The sequence below is a fragment of the Falco punctatus genome (genome assembly GCF_963210335.1).
Source record: "Falco punctatus genome assembly, chromosome: 13".
Taxonomy (NCBI): Eukaryota; Metazoa; Chordata; class Aves; order Falconiformes; family Falconidae; genus Falco; species Falco punctatus.
Window position 1 is genome coordinate 1,765,305 of NC_137593.1, and position 20,530 is coordinate 1,785,834.

General features: G+C 50.4%; 1 protein-coding gene across 7 annotated transcripts in view; it reads left to right on the forward strand.

Annotated features, from left to right (window-relative positions):
• The window catches only part of KCNAB1 (potassium voltage-gated channel subfamily A regulatory beta subunit 1), an 88,131-nt gene that overhangs the window by 62,798 nt on the left and 4,803 nt on the right, over positions 1–20,530 (forward strand). For all 7 annotated transcript variants that reach the window (XM_080410246.1, XM_080410252.1, XM_080410247.1 and 4 more), the window contains exons 3-12: positions 2,840–2,877; positions 4,299–4,378; positions 5,195–5,239; positions 6,460–6,504; positions 7,160–7,203; positions 10,858–10,944; positions 16,290–16,375; positions 17,529–17,649; positions 18,339–18,433; positions 19,985–20,105. In XM_080410246.1, the coding sequence (XP_080266372.1) occupies positions 2,840–2,877; positions 4,299–4,378; positions 5,195–5,239; positions 6,460–6,504; positions 7,160–7,203; positions 10,858–10,944; positions 16,290–16,375; positions 17,529–17,649; positions 18,339–18,433; positions 19,985–20,105 (762 nt within the window). The remainder of the gene's footprint in view (positions 1–2,839; positions 2,878–4,298; positions 4,379–5,194; positions 5,240–6,459; positions 6,505–7,159; positions 7,204–10,857; positions 10,945–16,289; positions 16,376–17,528; positions 17,650–18,338; positions 18,434–19,984; positions 20,106–20,530) is intronic.

The window sequence follows — 20,530 nt, forward strand, 5'->3', positions numbered from 1 at the left end:
GGGACAGTGACTCAGTAAGGGGAAGGTAATGATTTTAAAAAATATATCTTTCTCTAGTATATTTTTCTTCTAAAATACTCCCATTGGTTGAGGCTGTGAATCATCCTCAGTTGTCGTTTGACATGCCATGTGCGCCTTGTGCTTTCTGCAGTGAGGGTTTTTTTTATTATTTATTTTTTTCTTTTGAAATCAGGGTTGAACAGTGGGCACCCACTGCTCCAGCCGCTTTGGGTGCAGGTGCTCACCACCACCCACACTACCTGCCCAGGGATGGGAAGGGGATTTGTGTGCTGCCTTCCCTGCTCCTGGCTCTGGCCGGGACTGTACCAGAGCATCTTGCTTTCCCAACTGCATCTGATGCTTTAGACGCTCATCTTGCTGAGCAAAAACTCGCCTGCCTTCGCTGGTTTTTGCAATGATCAAGGAAGAAAAATACCCCAAGGATTCCCTGTTCATGTGGTCCCGCTGATGCTAGCTGCTCAGGGGTCCCACGCCTCTCACATCCCCCAGCTGGGGTCTGGGAGCACAGAGGGAGACAGGCAGATATTGGATGTATGTACTCCTTGTCTTTAAAGAGATAAAGTGCTTCTCACTCTTACGTGAGCTATTGCCAGCTCTCGGGCTGCTCTCTGTGTGCCCAAGCACTTGGGCATTTTGTTTCTCCGTTGCTTGGTGGGGCATAGTTTGTGTTGTAAAGTTATAGTCACGTGAATTCAAGAATAAAAATAATTCCTTTTCTTCTCACCTGTGCTGGGGACCTATATGCATACTGAAGCAAAAGGAAAAAAAAAACCCCAACCACTTTGAGATAAACAGTCTCAACCCATTTTTTCAGTAGAAATGCATTTTAATGTATTGTTATAAAAATAACACTTCTGAAGCTTTAACATGGAAATCAGGCTTCATTTAGATTTTTTTTTTTCATCTGCATAAAGAAGCTTAATGATAAAATGAAACCTATTTTTATCCTTACTGTGCAGGACCAGAGCATTTTACCCCAATGATAAGAGAAAGTGCCTTTCTGAGGTCTGTAACCAGCAAGGCGTAGCAGGGGGGCAGCTCTGGGCTCGGCGGGTGCTGCTCGCCCCCAGTTATTGCCCTTGGAGAGAGCAGAAGGGAAAGCAAAATTAGTTAGAAATGTCTGCTCTTTGCTCATTCTTTTTATTTCAGTAGCATTAACAGACGTGTTTCTGATCTGTGGAAACCTGGCTTTTCCAGAGCTTGGGTTATTCTGCGGGAAACCAGGAGTTTCAGTTCAACTACACGGTAAACATGCCTCTTCAAAAATAACTTTATTTGTACTCAAAGAAACCTGATGTATAAAAAAATTCAGGCTGACCTTTTTTGAGGGAAAGAGGGCAAGATCCTCTTAGCGGAGCCAGCTCTTCTTGTTCTGCTTCTAACCAGGGACGGATCAAAGCAGCTGGAGCGTTAGCAGCAGGCGCGCTTTGCTTTCCGGGTCCTGCTCGAGGTTCATCTTCCACTCGCTGTGAGCAATGAGCTACCCAATGCATCTTTAATGAAGATGTGGGAGCGCCTATGTATCTATCGCACCAGGCCCTTTGCAAGCGCAGGCAGGGAGCATTTGATCTCCCCCCCCCGCGCCCTTAGCAGCATCAGAGCCTGACCCTTTGCTGGCACCGCAGCCTCTCCTCCGCCTTGCCCAAGCCACAGTGAATTTTCCCACTTGGGACCCCAACCCCTCTGCCCTCTCATGGAGGGGTGATTTGAGACAGAGTTTTAAACTCTGGGGAGTTTTGTGTGAGCTTTGACCCATCCATTAAACGGGTAACTTGTAGTTCTATCTGTAGCTGGTGTGTCGGGCGGGGGAGGCGGTGCTGTGGGTCACAGGGCTGCTGCGGAGGGCGCAGGGGGCAGCTGCCCTCCCGGCCACACTTCCATGGGGTGCTCGGTGCGGTCAGACAAGTAGGGCAGGAGCGACATCTGCCAGGGTGAGTACGTGCTGTCTGATCAGTCCCATATGTGACCTGGCGCCTCCCCAGCTCGCTGCCGGCTCTTTCTTCCAGTGGCTTAGGAAATACATCTTCCTGATGTATATGCATACACATAAATACATATATATAAGAAAAAATATTCCTCCAGCTTAGGAATACCCAGTTAAATCCACACGCTTTTTCCACCACAGGATATTTTATATTTTTTTTTCTAAGCAGTGGTCAGACAGAAATAAGGCCCCAAGGTTTTGCTGCTAATAGATCAGAGTCTGCAGCTGAGTTCGACGTGCAGCTGCTCTCTGAGCCGGCTGGCCAAAGTGCTGCTCATCAGCTGCGCTGGTGTCGGATGCGGGCTGTATGGAAAAGTTCCTGGGGAAAAGTCACTTTGCGTTTTAAATACTTCATGTCAATAGACATATTATTCCTGCCCCCCCCCCCCCCCCTCCTGATTTTGACTTGTACGGTGCTAAATGCCGAGGCACAAATTTAGGAAGAGTTTCATTCCCCAAATGACATGTTTCAGCAGCATCATAATTTTTTTCCAATTTTTCAAATTGAAGCTTTGGAAAATTATCTCATTTTTGCAAAGAGCTTCAGATTTCAATAAAACTATGTATTTTGGCAGCGCAGCATCCTGCCAGCGTTTCCCTGAGCAGGTCCACATGCCAGTCCTGGGTCCCCATGCCCGGCCCCATTGTCGTCGTCCCTGGAAAGGGAGCTCGGGTGCCTGTCCTGACCGCAGCTCTCAGCCGGGGACACAGCAGCCCCTGAGCCAGTTAACCCCATTTTAAACCCCTTTAATCTCAAGGAGCCTGAGTTTTGGCAGAGCTCCTTTTTTGTCAGCACAAACCTCTCGCAGTAACAGATTACTTTGTTTTTTCTAGGGACATGGGTCACTTTTGGAGGTCAAATCTCAGATGAGGTAAGTGATGCTTGCTGTAAGTATAATGCATGAAGTAAAATCCAATCTGAGATATTTTTAAATGAAACCATGGCTACCGAAATCAGAGGAGCCTGTTTCTGTACAGGGAAATGGCAGAGAGTCACTGTGCAAAGCAATACAAAGCTTGTGCTTCTGCTACAAAAACCTTAATGAACCTGACATTCCCAGAGATCAACTTTAATAAAAAAAAACATTTATCCCTTAAAGCGATCTTCTTTTCCGTGCTGTTTGGAGTGGTATTTCCTTCTTACCCTTGGCAGTGGCACTGTTCTTGGAGCCAAAATGGGAAACTATTTTTGCATCATGAATGTAATCGGCAACAGTCATAAATACGAGCAGGGGCTTGGCTTAGCAGAAGCTGCCTGATGATTTATTTTTTTACATAATAAGATGAAACAAATGAAAATGAGCTTGGGTTTCCTGTGTGTTCTTGGCCGTACCAGATGGCTTCTCATCGTAGTTAATCTCCTGAGTGCTGGGTAGCACGTGGGTTTCCCTCCATCTCAGGTAGGATGCAGATGCTGGTCAGCGGCAGAGCAGCCTCCGGGCTGCCTTCCCTCTCGTACGTGGCAAAAACCCCAAAATAACTTTGGCAGAAGGAAAGCAGCCCCAGCCCAGGAGTCTCAACTGGAAAGCTTTTTTTCCTTTTTAATTCACTTGTTCTTTGGTGGTATTTCTTCTGCTGACAGCAGATCACCGAGTTCACTCCTGTTTCTTGTTTTGATTGGATATTTGCTCCCTGGCTCTCCTGCCTTCCTTGCTCAGAATGAGTCAACGCAAAGTGCACACATGGAAAAGGGGGACTGAAACACAGCCCCATCCCTGAGGGACGTCCACCCCAAAGGCGCTGGCTGCGCGTGGGTGCCCTGGCCAGCTGCCAGCCCCCTCTGGGTGCAGGATCCCCCCGGGGGGCAGCTGGACCCCTGGACTCTGATGGGGATCACCTGAAATGGCCTTTAGGCATTTGCATGCCCCATGACACCAGCCAGAGAGCTGTGGGACAGCCGGATGGGTAGCCAAAAAAAATAATATAAAAATTAAAACTCTTTAAAAATAAAAATATTAAACTAATACCATGGAAAGGATATTTCCATGGTATTAAACTCCACAGATTTGCACTGTATATTCTATAACCCCATTAAATTCTTGGCTGCTTTCCTGTTAGAAAGTTCCTATGAGACGAGATTAATTCCTCCCAGGGTGAGTCAACGGGAAGTTGGTGTAAATTCACATTTTAGCACTTCTCGGGCCAGCACGTGACCTGCCAGGTGCCCTGCCAAAGGGTCTTGCCCCCAGGTGGGGGATGCTAATGCCCATCCCAGCCCCACTGAAACACCTTTGCTGCACCTTCCCGGGACATGGTCTGCCACCCCTCACCTCTCTGCCTCTGCTTCCCCAAGGTGGCTGAGCAGCTGATGACCATCGCCTACGAGAGTGGCGTCAACCTGTTCGACACAGCTGAGGTGTATGCAGCTGGCAAGTGAGTGCCCACGGTCCCACTCTGCTTCCTGGGGGTCCCTCCACCCGGCTCTGCTCCTCCCTGTGTCATGGTCACCTGCAATGGATAGGGCTGGGGCTCTGGCAGTGCTTGGGAAGCCCCCTTCTCCCTGAGGGAGGACAGAAAAACCTATATATTTGGGTATTTGGAGCACTGAAAAAACAAAGCCAAAAAACCCCACAACCCACCCCCACCCAAAAAGCCCCACCCAACCCACAAAACCCCCAACCCCAAACAAAAACCCAAAACCAAACAAAAATACCAAAAGCAAAAAAAAAAAAAAAAAGGGCAAAAAAATTGAATCCCAAACCTTGTGTGCTCAGCTGAAGACTGAATCTATCATTTGTGCCACTTGCTGTTGGCACAGGGTGAGAAACGTCCTGGGTAAATGAAAAGTCAGCGCACATCTTAATGGTGACAAATGGCCTGTGCCAGTGACAGCTCCCAGGCACGGATCCCAGCGCGGGGAGCTGCTCTGGCTGCAGCAGGGCTAATGCTCTCAGTGTTGCTGTGGAACTGGGGGGGAGAAGTATCCATCCATAATATGTGTGACTTTGGCTGATTTATGTGGTTTTGTATTTAGCATAAAAAAAATGGTGGCCTGGGACATTGTGTCCCTGGTGTGGGGACAAAGCAGCTCTGCCCTCCCTGAGCGGGTCCAAGCAGCCGCAGGGCACAGGCTGCAGGTCTGTCCCTGCAGGAGTGGGTGGGTGAGGTGCTTTGTACCCCCGGAGGGGACCCATCCTGGGCGCTGAGCATCCTCCTGTCTCCCCTCACGCGGGGCGCTCTCTCTCACAGGGCTGAGGTCATCCTGGGGAACATCCTGAAGAAGAAGGGCTGGAGGTACTGTGCTGCCGGCCGCGCTCCCTGCCGCCTGCGGGCAAGCGGGACCCCTGGGTGTATGAGAATCCTTCTGGTTTCTAAAAATGACTGGTGTTAGGTGGTGCTGGCCCGGGAGTGGGTGCTGTTTCCAGGTGGTGCCAGGAGCTTGCATGCACGATGGTCCCATGCCCAGCAGCCAGACCTTGCAAACACCAAACAAAAATGCTCTCCTGTTTTTTGGGGGGAGCACACATCTGGCTTCACGAGGCTGTGCTCACCAGCCTGTGGTGCTGCCTCAGCCGGTGCACCAGAGCATCGTCGCTCTGCGTGGTGTGGATAATGCAACTCCTGAGCATATCCCTCATCACTGCCATGCATCAAGCCAGATGATTTCCGTGTCGGCATCCTCATCTGTGTACATAAGATCATGTATTAAGAATGCAAATCTGTGACGGGCCTTCATCTTGGGTAGCCTGGGAGGAAATGATACCTAACTTAAGTGATGCACATTAGCATATGTTGTGTGGTTTTAAGAGCATTTACATAATCTTTAAAGGCCTCCCTTGCGTGTCATATTCAGCCTTCATCTGAAGAATGGCTCTAGTAGTGCTCGCTCTAAAATCAGTATCCCCTGTGTAAGAGGGATGATTGCTCAGTAAGAAATATTCTAGATACTGTGGAAGAAAAAAATTAAGTCCAACAAAAGCTGGAGAAATTGCGCGTGGTACACGTACAGCTATGCAGCAAGACAGTTTGCAAATGATAAATCTTTGATTTAATATCCCATGGGAATTTATAGATTAATTCAGTGAATGTATCACTCTTGGAGTTTTAATAACTCCGGGAATACTGCATGATAATGAGAAGCACTGGACTTGGGTACCAGTAGGGAATAGCGCTGTAGCCCTCAGTTAAGGACTCTGGAGATTGCTTACTCCACGGTTAAAAATGTAAATTTTTTTTTCCTTTTTTGGTCACTTCACTTGTATTAGCTTTGGTTTCCAGACACCACCCTGGGGTTGCTCCCTGCGTGCAGCAGACCTGAGCATGGGAGAAGTAGCCTGTTGTAAAAAGGGTTATAGTGAGGTGCAGGCACCCACGCTGAGCCCAGGGCTGGGGAACTGGGCACAGCCACCTCTGCGGGAAGCCACAGTGCTGCTGCCTCTTGATGGGCAGCATCCTTCCTTAGGTACTTATAATTTCTTTATTTAACACTAATCATTTTTCTGTTCTGTTCGCAGGAGGTCCAGCCTGGTCATAACAACAAAGCTGTACTGGGGTGGAAAGTAAGTCTCACAGTTACTTGTAATGGTGTTTGCTGCTACATGCTTTTCCCTTTTACTGCTGTACAACCAGGTGGAGATTAACAGCACCTCAGAGGAGTGGTTTGTTGCTGCTGTTTTCTTTCTCCGTATTTTGGCGAGTCCTTTCTGTAGTCGGAGCCCGGCAGGGGCAGCAGCCCCCAGCAGGGGCTGGGGTGCTGGGGTGGTGCACTCCTGCCCAGAGCATCCCTGTGGCTCTGGGACCTGTAACTACCGGGGTGGAGGCTGCCTCGCTCTGAAATTGCAGCAGTGTCAATGAAGCCTCAGTGCTGGGAGGGTGGCCAGGATGCAGCCCCATCCTCGCACTGCTGGGCCCCTGCTGCCCTGCCAGCATCCTTACCCCTCCACCTAGGAATGTCGCTGGCAGCTTTACGCCCAGGAGACATCCACAGCAGGGCTGTTACCACGTTAAATTAACAACAGCGTTACTCATCCCAGATGCTGTTGTCTTTGAGACTGGGAACCCAAATGAGGTGTAGGGTCTCTCTGTTGTATGAGTTGTAAGTTCACCTGTGGGATGTTTAAAGCAGGACACAAAGCCAGCGCTCCCTGGTCAGGCGCTAACGACCCAAGCAATGCCGAACACCTGACAGCCATGTGCCTGTTCTTTCCTTCGCAGAGCTGAAACAGAAAGAGGGCTTTCGAGAAAACACATCATTGAAGGTATGTGTTGTGTGGGGTAGGGTCTGGCCGTGCCTCAGTGCGCTGGCATGGGCCCGGTGGGTGCAAGCAGCAGGACCCCAAGGCGAATGCTCTCCCATAAGCCAGGTCTGCTTGACCCCAGCGCTCGCTGCTCCTCCGTGCCAGCCTGGCGTGAGGCATTTCCCAAGCTGGGAAAGTGCCCCAAATGCACCAAAGGATGATTACGGCTTTTTCTCAAAAAGCATGAGCAAACGCATGGCAGACAAAATGCCTTCTGTACCACACCTCTGTGCAGCAATAACCCTTTGGGGTTTTGCTCTAATAAGTGAGCGGGTTGTCCTTGGCCAGCTGTGTGTGCGTGGCTTGCAGATCTATCACTTATCTGCAGCGACTGGGGTTTGCCACGCTGGGGGTTTCATCGTTCGCTGCCTCGCACAGCTTCCTGGCAGCTTCGCACTATTGTCCTCAAGAACGGCCCAAGTCCCAGCTGCTGTGGGATGGCAGGAGGTGGGAAGGCTTAGGGGGTTTGGAGCTGCTCTGCTGACACTCCCAGCCCTTTCCTGGAGCGGCCGGGGGGTCAGCAGCAGCGTGCGGTCAGCAGACGTGGCTCTGGCCACATGGTCTCCCTTGGCAGAGCCAGGAGGGATGAGGATGCGGGGCATGATGCCAGCCTGCAGAAATAGCCTTGGGAGGGCTGCCAGGTCCCATCCACCGAGCAGCCGGCTGGGGAGGGCTGTGGTTTGCTCTCAGTGCTGCTTCTTCTCAGGAGCTCAATTTTGTTGTACCTTCCCTCACCCAGCTCCTTGCATCCCGTCCTGCATCCCGCTGAGAGGCGCCCTGCACTACCTTACTCATCCATGGGGATTTATTCACCTGTCTCTGCTGGGTCTAATGCAAGCTCCTTGTCTTCCAATTGCTTTTTTTGTTCTTTCAGGTACATTATTGTTGGAGAGGGAGTGAGAGCACATACATTTTTCTGTACGGATAAATGTGTTTCGCCTACTCTGGCTCTTTCTGGAAGGCTGTTCGGCATCGGGTCAGGCACCCGGGCACAATGACCAGGGCCGTAATCATAACCTGCACAGGATTTTCATGCAGGACACAAATAGAGCAGCACCCATAAAAAGACACATTTCTGTCACATTAAGGAGCAGCGTCAGCTGTGACCTTGTCCCAGTGAGAGGTGCCAGCTTGGGCTGGCTCCCAACGGGGGCTGGATCAGACCCCAAACCTCCCCAGGAGGACCCTGGGGCTGACCGCAGATTGTGACCAGGTCCCAGAGCCAGAAAAGCAGCCAGAAGTATGGGGGTCTGGGCCTGTCTTCTATATAAATCCTGAGTAAAAATAACATGGGTTTGGTGAAAAGCTGTGTAAAGTCGTGGAAGGGAGTTACTGGGGGCATCTGGCTCCTCAGGGTCTGGGAAGCCTTTGGGGCAGGAGGGAAGCATCAGGCTTGGTACCTGTGCTTCAGGTCTCTGCAGAGGGCTTCGCATCGCCCACCTCTTGCTTTTTGACCCACTTTGCCTGCTGCCACGGAGGAATGTGCAAAACGTGTTCTTTGGGTTCCTGGGAAATTATACGCTCCGTGCTGAGGTCCCTGGGGGAGCCTGGGGCAGCGGCGGCTCCTTGCTGGGCAATGCCAGCCCGGGTCATCCAGGGCTGAAGCCCCAGGGGAACAGCACCCTCCACAAAGCAACACCCCACAAGGGCTGAAGTGATGAAAAGCCATTCTCTTTATTGCACTGGGTATGCTGGGGTAATTAGCCTCCTCTTTGATTTAGGAGATAAACCCTATTTGTTTATGGCGGTGGTTGGTTGAGCTGATGTTTGCTGCCAAGGCAAACCGGAGGAGGGATATTCAGGTTGGGCTCCGTTATTAGTGTGCCTGGCACAGGAGCAGCCGGCAGCTCAGCTCGGGCTGCAGGAGGGGCGGAGGGGGCTTTGGGCTGCGCTCAGCGGGAGCTGGCATCCGCCGGCTGAGAATCGGGTTTGCCCACCAGAAAGGGCAGTTTAACTTGCGTTTGGCCATTTGCATGTTTTTGTCACCAGAATCTGTAATGGCTCGTTTATTACAGCTTTCAACAACCAGGACGTGTTCCATTGACATTAAAACTTAGATTATACAGAGACTATTATTACTATATTTATATTATCCACCTGGGATGTGTCGCTGCCATCCCCATCGCACCCTGGCTGATACTGTCCCAGGTGGGCTGAACGGGGCCACCAGCAAGCTGGGCGAGGGGCGCAGAGCCGCCTCCTCCCAGGGGTGCAGGTTTGCTCATCTCCCATCCCAAAGGAGCTATCTCTGCGTGATAAGGAGCATCACCAGAGCACAGTCAGGTTTGCCTCATAGTAACCAGCTCATACATCGGGGATTGTCCTGGAAAGTTTTAATTATTTAGTATTGGCAGAATTCAGCTACGTTAGGATATGACTTTCATGTTAAGGTAATGCCGGAGAAAATTTTTTAGCAACGTTTTTCATTTGAATAACCCCACCATGAAGTGGTGTCTAGGCTGCTGGTGGCACTAGACCCAGAGGTGCTCAGGAAAGCCACAGCCGTGTCACAGGCATCCAAACCCATCCACATTCCATTTCTTGTGGAGCTACTTCACGAGATGATAGAAAAATACTGGCAGCAGTTGAAATAACTTTGCAGAACACATAGCAAATAAAGTTAAGGTCAACGTTAGCAATTTTCTATAAATACATTTGGCAAAAATAGGCATTTTTTTCATCCCAAAATTCAGCACACATTTTCAGACTGCTCTTTTTTGGCTCATTCTTCATGAACATTCGTAAAAACATTTTGTTCTTGGGAAGATTCATAGAAAACAAGTGTTAGAAATCCTCCTCTCTCTCTCATGCACACACACACACACACACACGCACACTCTCTCTCTCTCTCTCACTCTCTCACTCTCACTCACTCACAAGTTTTTGATGCCGCCTTCCGTCAGACCCTCGCAGGGGAGTTGCTGAAGCTTGGGCAGCCCAGGACTGTAGCTGTACGGCCTGCCTCGTCTTGCTCTGCAAAACTCTCCCTGCCCTAGGTGGGCTCAGCTTGCTTACCCTGCAGAGAGGTGAAGCCCTCCACTGTGCTTTATCTGCCCATTGTAACGTGTCTGAGTGCCACCATCCTCCCATCGGGGCTTGCCCTTTTGGGAGGACCCCCGGGGCAGGGCTTCGTTAGGTGGGACGGGACCGGGGCGGTGTGCCCTGGGCTTGCACAGAAAGGCTCTGCAATGTCATTTAGGTTAAATTAACTCTGAACAGAAGCAGAGCCCTGAAACCTGTCCCTGGCAGCTGCCTCCTGATGGGCTGACCACGGACACGCTCGGTAACCAGTGTCTGTTCCAATCCAAATCTCAGAGTAATTAAAAAATAAAGCAAATTCTCGTGGAACAGGGGGACTCTGCATGTGGCCAAACTGGTGTTTTCTTCTTAATATGGTAGCATAGATAGGGGACAATGTTATGCAGCGTCCTTCTCATATGGTCTGTGGTTGTGTGTGTACATATATATGTAGAAACATACGTACACGTGTGTAGAGATGCAACGAGCTCTGCTCTAGCCCCGGCGCAGGGCTGGTTCGCACCTGCCGGCTCTGTGCTGCTGCACTGCTGCTTGCGCTGACCGCGCAGGGTCATGTCTCTGCTTTGCTGTTCCCAGGGCTGAAGGCATCTCTCCAGAGGCTGCAGCTGGAGTATGTGGACGTCGTCTTTGCCAACCGGCCAGACAACAATACGCCCATGGAAGGTTAGTGGAAGCTTGAATTAAGGGTTTTAACTTGACTGATCCTGGCTTACAGGCTTAGACTGATGACGATAGGAAATGAAAACCAATTGTGTTTATTAAATATTCAGGTGGGGCAGCTTAAATGTGAAATACCTTACCCGTGATACCCTGGAGCCCTATAGATCTACCCTTCAATGAAATGAGTTTGTATCTCTTGGAAGGAAATTGAAGTTTCCTTTGTGTCCCAGCGGCAGCTTTAACATTGTTTGGCTTTTTATTTCCTTTCCCCGATTCCTTCAGATAAAGCGAATTTCTGTTTGCATTTAAGGCAGGTCTCTGTCAGAGGAAACTTGCACATCCCTACTCCTGGTGCAGCCAGCTCTAGAGAGGAGAGCGTGCCAGCGCTGCTGTCCCCATCCTCGTCCCTGTCCCCTGGGCTGCCGGTGGCATGTGCTTCTCCCAGGGCTAAAACCAGGGGCACAATCCAATGAGTGGTCAGAAAAAAGAAAGAACTGGCAAGCTGTAGGGTTCACTGCCCCAAGCACAGGAGCAGCACAGGCTGCGCTTCTGGCCGAGGGGCTGTGTGAGGACAAGCTCCCCCCCAGGCACAGCAGGGACCCCCAGGCACAGGGAGCAGGGGTGCTCTGCCCAGGGCTGGGCTCAGCCCCTTGTCCTGCTGGGGAACAGTCCTCATTAAATTCAGGGAACGAATTTAGGAACTTGCAAGAACAGCAGTGTCTTGTGGGTTTTTTGGTTTGTTTTTTTTTTTTAAAAAATGGTTGGATACAGAAGTGTTGAGGTGCTGACAGACTGACTCCTGTTCTCACCTCTGCCATCAAGAGTGGTTCCAAAGAATGTTTATCAATATGGTGATGGGCACTTTATATATAAAAATAGAAATATATATATAAAAACATATATAAAATATACATATATGACTTTCATGTTAAGGTAATGCCAGAGAAAGATTTTAGCAACACTTTATTGAATTTTCATTTGAATATTCCTGCCATGAAGTGGTGTCCCGGCTGCTGGTGGCACTAGACCCAGAGATGCTCAGAAAAGTTGTGGAAAGTCACTCTGGGAAGCGTCTGTGTTTTTTAATTACTTTTCCTAATTGCTGATAGCCATACATGCATGGCTGGTCCATGGCTGGACAGCTCGGTTATCCAGAAGCCTCCATTGCTCTGTTTTGGGCTAGCGCCCTATTTGGTGGGCACCAGCTCCTGTTCCTTCTCTTTTCCCCTTGGAGCTAACGCAGCCATTCGCACTGTGGCAGAAGATCAGCTTCATAGCTAAATAAAAAAAGTGAGAAGACTTACAGGCTGCTGAAGCTGTCACGGATGAGTACATATAAATCAAACAAACCTGGAGCTTGACAGGTCACTTTGAAGCTCCTGGCTTGAGTCTTAGTGGTCGTGACACCTACTTCCTTCCCAAGCGCGGGGCTGCATGACCTGGCTTGAACCCTGGAGGGACGGCAGCACCGCTGCCCTGGCTGACCAGTGCTTGGGGCACTGCCTGGGGGTGTAGGACCGGTGAGGATTTTGCGGTAGCTGATGAGGTCAAGGAAGATGACATGTTGTATCTTGGAGGGAGAAATGACCTCTCTGCTCAGTCAGTTGTCATCTAAGGAGGCAATGCTGAATATATTACCCACGCCCGCGCAGCACAGCTGATTGCGGCTTTTAAGATGCTACAGATACTGGTAGCAGCGCCAGAGCTTGGCAATAAGGTATAAACTGTGGTGCTTGGTGAGATTTCGAGCAGGGTGAAAAAAGGGACATTTTTATTATGAATGGTGTGGTGTTGATTCTTTCTATGTACTTGGTGCTTTTTTTTCATGGTTCACCTACTAAGCCACTTCTATCCCAGAGCATCTGTTGAACCATCTGTCAGTTCTGCGCTCTCTGGCGTGTGCAGTAAGTGCTGAGCTGCCTCCGCAAGACATGCAATCCCTGCTCCATCTCCTTACATGCCTATGCTTTTTCCACGAGTAAATAGCCGCTTCTGATGGAGAGTGGTTGGTAGGTAACCTTCAGACGTCCCCTGCTTGTGCTGCTCGTGACAGCACGTGAGGGTCCCGCTCCAGCAAGCAGCAGGGTTGCCTGCGGTAAGGTACAACCCAATGAAGGATAGACTTCCAATGTGCCTTGTGTTTTCCTCGCTTGCTGCATGCAGGTGAGGTTCCTCTGCTCTCACTGCTGCGATGCGTGTGCCCGCGGGCATCAGCAGGCGGCGGAGCAGCCGCTCACCTGGGGGTCCCCAGCCGCAGCAGGGTCGCTCCCCGTCGCCCACGCTGCTGCCGGCCCCGCTCGGGCTGCCTTAGAAGGCATGGGGGACGCAGAGCTAATAAGAGAAGATGAGCGTTTAATACAGATTTCTTTATTGTAGGCGACTCTGGTCCCCAAAGAGGCAGGCAAAGCTTGCTTAATGTGAAAATCAGAAATGTATTTACCTTTCTTAAAAGTCTCTGAGCAGACTAAAAAAGCTTTCCATTGTAAAAGCAATACAATATTAGCTTCAAGGAGCATCTGGAGATGAGTATCCCGCTCAAAGCTCTTTGCATAACCCTGCAGGCAGGCCCTTGGTCCCTGTTGAGGGCAGCCCTGTCCCCCCTTGCCCAGGGCTGTTCCTGGGGCAGGCAGGTGAGGGGCTGCCCTCGCTGGGCTCAGCCGCATGTGGGGCCATCCTGTGCCTGGGGGACCCCGCCAGCGCCTGGTCCCCCCATGCCGGGACCTCTGGAGATGGGTGATGGGAAGGACCTGGGTTCTCTCCTGAATTTCGGCAGGTTTCATGCCTTGTTAGTCAGGCTGGAGAGCTGATCCCCCAACTGTGATAGCAGATGCTTTTTTTCCTCATCCCAAGTGGTTTTCCCAGCAGCAAGCAGGGCAGCTCTGGCCGAGGGGAGGGAGGGTCCCTAGGGTCCCCCGGTGAGACCCTCTGTTGTCATAGTGCTGGGGGAGTTGCATCGGCCAGCCCACAGCCCTGACAAGCAGGGAGGGAAGGTGGTGTGGTTCCTGTCAGGGAACTTTAAGCCACTTCAAAATTATTATTATTATTATTATTATTATTTTGCCACTGAAAGCTGTTTTCTGGGGTTTGAAAGATCCATTTATATTTTTTTAAAAAATATTCCCTTCTTAAGCGATGCCATTTGTGCCATCCAGCTGGCAGACCGAGTGCTCTTCACAAACAATTCCATCACCATGCCCATGGGAGCAGGCTCTGGTAAACAAGAAGAGATATAGATATATATATACTTTTTTTTTTCTTTTTTTTTTTGAGTTGACTTCAGTTTTTCTTGAAAGGACTAGAGGTGGGAGAAATGGAAACAACCATGGACTGAAATGTGTAAGAGGCGTATGATGAAATGCTTATCAAAATTCCTAAACGGTAGTGTGGCAAAAATAGAAACCTAAAGGCAGAGAGAAGCCGGGGCTGCCGGGGAGGGAGGGATTGCCGTGCAGCTGCCCATCACACACCGCGCACCTCGGGTAGCTGCCTGATAGCGGGGCGTTTTGTTGGGCTAGGACATGCCCAAGAATAAAATGCTTAGAAATAGAGAAAAGTGTGACTTTGGCCAAAATGAAAGAGGGGGAAAAAAAAAAAAAGAAGAAAACAATATTTGGCATTTGAACTCTCTTCTTCATCAGGGGAAAGACTCCTCAAGCCAATGTGTCCCTTGAGAGGAAATCTCCCCTTCCCGTGGGAAGGCAGGAGCTCAGCACAAGAGGCGCAGAGTCTCATGTACAGCCCTCTGAGGTTATAAATGGAGACTTCATCATCTTTAGCTGCTTGTCGCTGCCTGCAGAAGAAATCTCACAATAACATCAAGATTGGCAGTGTAATCTCCCCTCTGCCAAGCTCCCTTTCTTTTTTTCTTTCCATAAATAGGATGAGAATCCTCATGATATAAAAGGCAGCTCATCTTGATCTTGAGACAGCAGTGCCCAGAGTCATTGTGCCAGTAACAGCAGGCACGCCAAGGGGTTTAACAGGCACGCAGGGCTCCTCCGCGCAGCCCTGTGTCTGACCAGAGTCATTTCATGTAGTTTGACGGGTCAGAAATCAATGGTGTAGGTGTGGAGTACGGGTTCCTTGCCGCTTTCCCAAGGGAAGAGCACACTGAGAGGTGGCAGCACCCACTGACTGCGGGGTGCCTTGTGCGGTACTGGGAGTGGTGACTAAGTGTGAATTATTTTTTTATCACTTTTTTTTTTTTTTTTTTTTTTTCTTTTCTGAGTGAGTTTAGCCCATTTCTCTCCATTTAAATGATGTGCTGTAGTGGCCAGTGTAGTGCCAGTGCCCTGGCAGCCACTGCTCAGCTCCAAAGGGCAGGGAGTGCCAAAGCTCAGTAAGAAATATGAATTTATTACTGCAGCCAGGGCAGTTATTTATGCTCTCATAGTTGCTCATGAGGACTGTCCCCCCCGGGGCTGCAGACTCCACCAGTCCCCAGACCCTCCTGCCCTGGGGACCCCACTCAGCCCCTGGCTCCTCTGCAGCAGCGATGCGATGGGCACTGCCTGGATCCCCATACACCATGTACCCAGCAGACTGCTTCCAGGCAGAAATAAGGCTGAAAAATGAGCTGCAAGCAGTAAGCAGGGACTATTTTATTTATAGCATTAGCAAGGCATCCTACCAGGCTCTGCAACCTCCCATGAAACCATGAAGATAGACAACTTTTTTCTCCTTTTCTCACAAGCTAAAGTTTATAATGGGGTTTTCCCCTGCACAAGAAGACGGGGCTGCTCAGCAAAGGTCTGACGGATGGAAATTAAAGATGCTGTCCTGGTGCATGCAGCCTCGCAGGCTTCCACCTTCCCAAAGGAGAATGAGGACCACGGGACTGCTGCGCTGAGGAGCGGTGCTGGGTTTTGCAGAGGTGCCGCCTGCTCCTCCTGCGGGCAAGGGGCCCTCGGCAGAGCAGGGTTCAATCATCCAGTTTTGCAACTTTATCCTCAGCATCCCAATATTCCTTGTAAAAAGAAGCAGCACCAGATACAGGCCTTTAGTAAAGAAATTTTAAAATAAATGTAATTGATCTTTTAGTTTATTTTTCGACTGTGCTGCCCTCTTGTGTTAAATTTTAAAAGAAATATTATTGTACGGAGCTGGTAGGCAATAGCCAGTTGGTAAAGGCAGTTTTTAAACTGCAGGATAGGATAAATGTCTTTTCATTTGTACTGTCAATGCTTTTTCATCCATGCTTGAGAAAGAGGCGCAGCAGAAGTAGTGTTTAATGCAAAGCTGCTCAGGCTTGTCAGCACACTAGGCATTTCTAAGTGGCTTTGGGAGCATTTGGTGCTGAAAAATTGGCCTCTGTGCAGTTCTCATACTACTTTTTTTGCCTCCTTTAGAAATTGTCCGAGCGATGACACATGTAATAAATCAAGGCATGGCGATGTACTGGGGAACGTCGCGCTGGAGCGCTATGGAGATCATGGTAAAGTCGATCTTTAGGGAAGCGCTGGCACTCGGTAGTTCTCCGTCCGTCCAGGCTGCAGCGCCTGCTGGAAGCCATGCTGGGAGCTGAACCACGAGCGTGTGACTGGGCTGGGGATGTCTGCGTTTTACTCCATCCAACACCTTTTCACCTAAAATAGTTTTAAAACCCCTTCTCTAATGAGCCTGATGTTAACTAGAAGATGGGCTGATCTAGTGGTTTGGGGGTCCTGGCTGGTTTAATGGGGGTTTGTTTAATTCTAGTTTTATTTTGGTTGACTTCAAGACTTTTGGTAAAGGGCCTGTTTGATGTCCGTGCCCGTGGCCACTGCTGCCCCATTTAAGACGTGGCTCTCAGCAGCAGCCCCATGACCTGTGGGACCATCGGGGCTGCTGCCGCGGTGGGAAGGGTCCCTGTGCAGGGGAGAAGCCCCCACGGGCAGCACCGCTCTGAACATGTTGTGTCCAGAGGTGCAGATGGGAAATACCCCTGCCTGGCCGTAGGGACCTCCTCGTTGGCTTTACCTCAGAAACCCTAGGCTGGGGAACCAGCACCCAGACAGCTTGTCCTTAACGCTTCCTCAGAAGCATTTGTTGTTGCTCGGAGAAGTGGTGGCTGCCTCATCCCTGGAAATGTTCAAGGCCAGGCTGGACGGGGCTCTGAGCAGGCTGCTCTGGCTGGAGATGTCCCTGCTCACTGCCAGGGGTTGGACTTGGTGACCTTGGGTCCTTCCCACCCAAACTGTTCTACAGTCCTGAGAGATGCCAGGAGCGTTCTGCCAGTCCCTGCTTCTTGCAGCAGGGTCAAAACACGATAAACAATCTCAGCACCCACCGTCTCAGCCGGGCAGTTGTTCGGCTCACTGCTGAGCCGGCGCAGCAGCTTGGGGCTGGCAGCGGCAGGGGGTGGGCACATGTCCTGCTGTGGTGGGCGCGGGGGCAGCGGGGGAGCAGCACAGCCAGCAATGCGGCTGCATCTCTGCCTTGGCATGGCGGTGTGCGTGGGGACGCGCTAAGGGATAGCCCTTGCGAAGGCAGAGTGAAGCTTGGGTTCGTCGTCTCCTGTACGCTCAAGGAGCGCTGGCTGGTAGGTTCTATCCTACAAGATGCTTTTCCTTAACCTAGTCGTTTATCTACTGACTTCTTTTCTGCAGGAAGCCTACTCCGTAGCCAGGCAGTTTAACATGATACCACCTGTGTGTGAACAAGCTGAATACCATCTTTTCCAAAGAGAGAAAGTGGAGGTTCAGCTGCCGGAATTATATCACAAAATCGGTGAGTCTGAGACTGCTGTGCCTGCCGGCTATTCCATTTGCAGAAAGAAACAGAGCACGGGCTGATCTGGGGCTCTAGATGGGAACAGCGCTCTCCTTCCCTGGGTCTGGAGGGGACAGACGCGCATCTATCTAATGACTCTAAAGAAAAACCGGCTTACTGTGCCTCTGATAGAAATAGGTGTTAATTCCATGGCTGCTTCTTACTCTTCAAGCCTCCTGCAGCCCCAGAGGTGCCACCTCTGTCCCACATCGGAGGACCCTGATGCCTCCTGGGGGGTCTCCGGCCGTGGTGCCCGGCACGGCTGTGCTGGGGGCTGTGCTGGGGGGTGGCCGGGAGCTGGTGCCCCTGCCAAGCAGAGCCAGGATGAGGAGGACATGAGGGTGCCAGGCAGAGCGGGCGTAGGAGATACCTGGTCAGGGGTCAGGAGTGTGGGTCCTTTGCTGCAGCAGGAGCCAGGGTGGGGCTGGGGCTCTCACAGTGAGGGTTTGGATGAATATGCTGATCGGTGTATTCATCAGGGCACCAGCAGCATCTTCCTGGGAAGCACTGACCAGGTGTCACTGCCAGCAGCAATGGAAGCAATCAGCAATTGTTTTGCTTGTATTTTTTTAACTGAAAGTCCTATTTTTGATACAACTCTGATTTCCTGCAGTCTCCTAAAGCCTCCTTCTCTGTTTTCTCTGCAGGAGTCGGGGCAATGACTTGGTCTCCACTGGCCTGTGGGATCATCTCAGGGAAATATGGCAACGGTGTCCCTGAAAGCTCAAGGGCTGCACTAAAGGTATATTCTTGTTGCGCGTTTGAGAAAAGTAAATGTGCTGCTTCTGTGAGGGCAGCAAAATAACAAAGGGAAAACAGATCCCTCATGCAAAGGCTGGCCTGTGTGCTGCTGTATTGATAGATCCGCTCAGTTTCTCTGGCAACCGTACTCCAAAGTATGGGAGAATCTGGGTTATAAAGACGCTCGCGTTCCCATCACTGTGAGCTGATGGCTGCGAGCTGGTTGTGGGGCAGCACGTGACTGGAGCCAGGCAGGGAGGGGTCTGCAAAAGTATGTTGTCACCACCCTTACATTGACCGGACATCATCAGCGAGAGGACACAAGCCCAGCAGTTCTGTTGTCCATGATGCTCCCAGCTGTTGTGAATCGATGCAGCTGCTGTGACTTCAAACCCTCTTAACCACACAGAGTGGGTAAAACAGGCTTGGACATCGCTTTTCTGCCCACATGTCCCTGGGCACCAACCCACCAGGCAGCGAGTGCATGGGGGCGAGCCACGGTGGGAGCTCAGCCCCACAGCATCCCTCCAGGGAGCAGCATCCCTCCAGCAGGGCAGGCCCCCAGCACCCCACAAAACTTCTGGGTCCTCTGTGGTCCTGCCCTTTGCCAGGCAGGGCAGCAGCCCTCTCTAACAGGTTTTAGCATTGCAGCATCATCACCACAGCACTCAGTTGCTCCAACGATTATCCTGATTTTATTCTTATTGGGGGTTATGGGGTCTCCTCCTATACATGCCCATGGCAGGTGTATTATTCAACAGTTTGAAAAACAGCAGACCACTAGAATGTCACAGATTTGAAAAAAATGGTATTTGAGCCTCTGTATCAGCTGATGGGCAAAAGCCAATGCTGCCTGACAAGTGCCAGCAGACTGACGCACATCCCTGTGCTGGTTTTTGTTCAGCTTGGTGCTTTTTAAAGGAAAGATGCAGTCTACACTGACTTACTTACAAAAGGCAGCATTTTCAAATGTGGTATTTCATTGCATTTGGGATTTTTTTCCAAAATAAAATGTATTATTAACATTTAGTAAAAGCTAGCTAAGAAGGTAGCATCACAGAGAGGGATCCAAACTAAATTGATGAGAGTGAAGCAGAATCAAGTCTCCATTCTGGAGCTGGGAGAATGGAAATCTCAGCTTCATTTAATTAATTTTCTAATCTTGAATGGTAATAATAAATCTTGAGCAAGGTCAGATGTTCTTTCACCATTTTGGGGGGAGGGGGTCTGTGTCAAAATCTTCTCAAGTTGACTAGTATTTCACTTTTTCCCACTCTATGATGGGATTCAGTGGTCCAAAAATAAAACTGAGGAGGTTCCCGCTTCCAGACTGAATCCACCAGTGGCGTAAAGCCGGAGAGAGACAGACAGGCTCCCACCAGAGACGTCCTGGTCCTGTTGTAATTGCTTCGGGTAGCAAAGCATCGTGTTATTTAGCTTCCATTACCTCCTGGGTTGGATATGGCTTTTTAAGAGCTGTTTGTAATTGCCTTAAACTTTCAGTTTTGGAAGATTAAAGCTAACAGTCGATTGCAATGTAATTCACCTCCAGTGCTACCAGTGGCTGAAAGAGAAAATCATCAGCGAGGAAGGCAGGAAGCAGCAGGGGAAGCTGAAGGACCTGTCGCCCATCGCCGAGCGCCTCGGGTGCACGCTGCCCCAGTTGGCTGTCGGTAGGTGACAGGGCGGGCGACGACTGTCACTGCTGTCACCAGCACTGGACCCAGCTCGTGTTCCCGTAGTGCGAAGGGAAATGCTCTGCAATGCTGGCAGAAAGTTGGTGCCTTACGGGCTGGTGGGAGCAGAGTGCAGGCGAGATCCTATGCAGACCCCTACAGCCAGGGGAGCTCTGTAAGTGCTCCTGACATCTGTTAAGTGTCGGGATGGTTAGGTGAATGTGGCACAGGCAAAGGTGTGTCGCCTTTCAAATAGGAGCAAGGATGGCTTTATCTTTGCCAGTATCTATAGATCTGTTTATTATTTAAAATGCTTAAATGATTATTTGCTATCAGGGCTTATGGAACAAAATGCAAGAAGGAAAGACTGAAGGTGGACAAAGCAACAGCTCATTAGGAGAAGGCTAACCCAAACCCAGGGC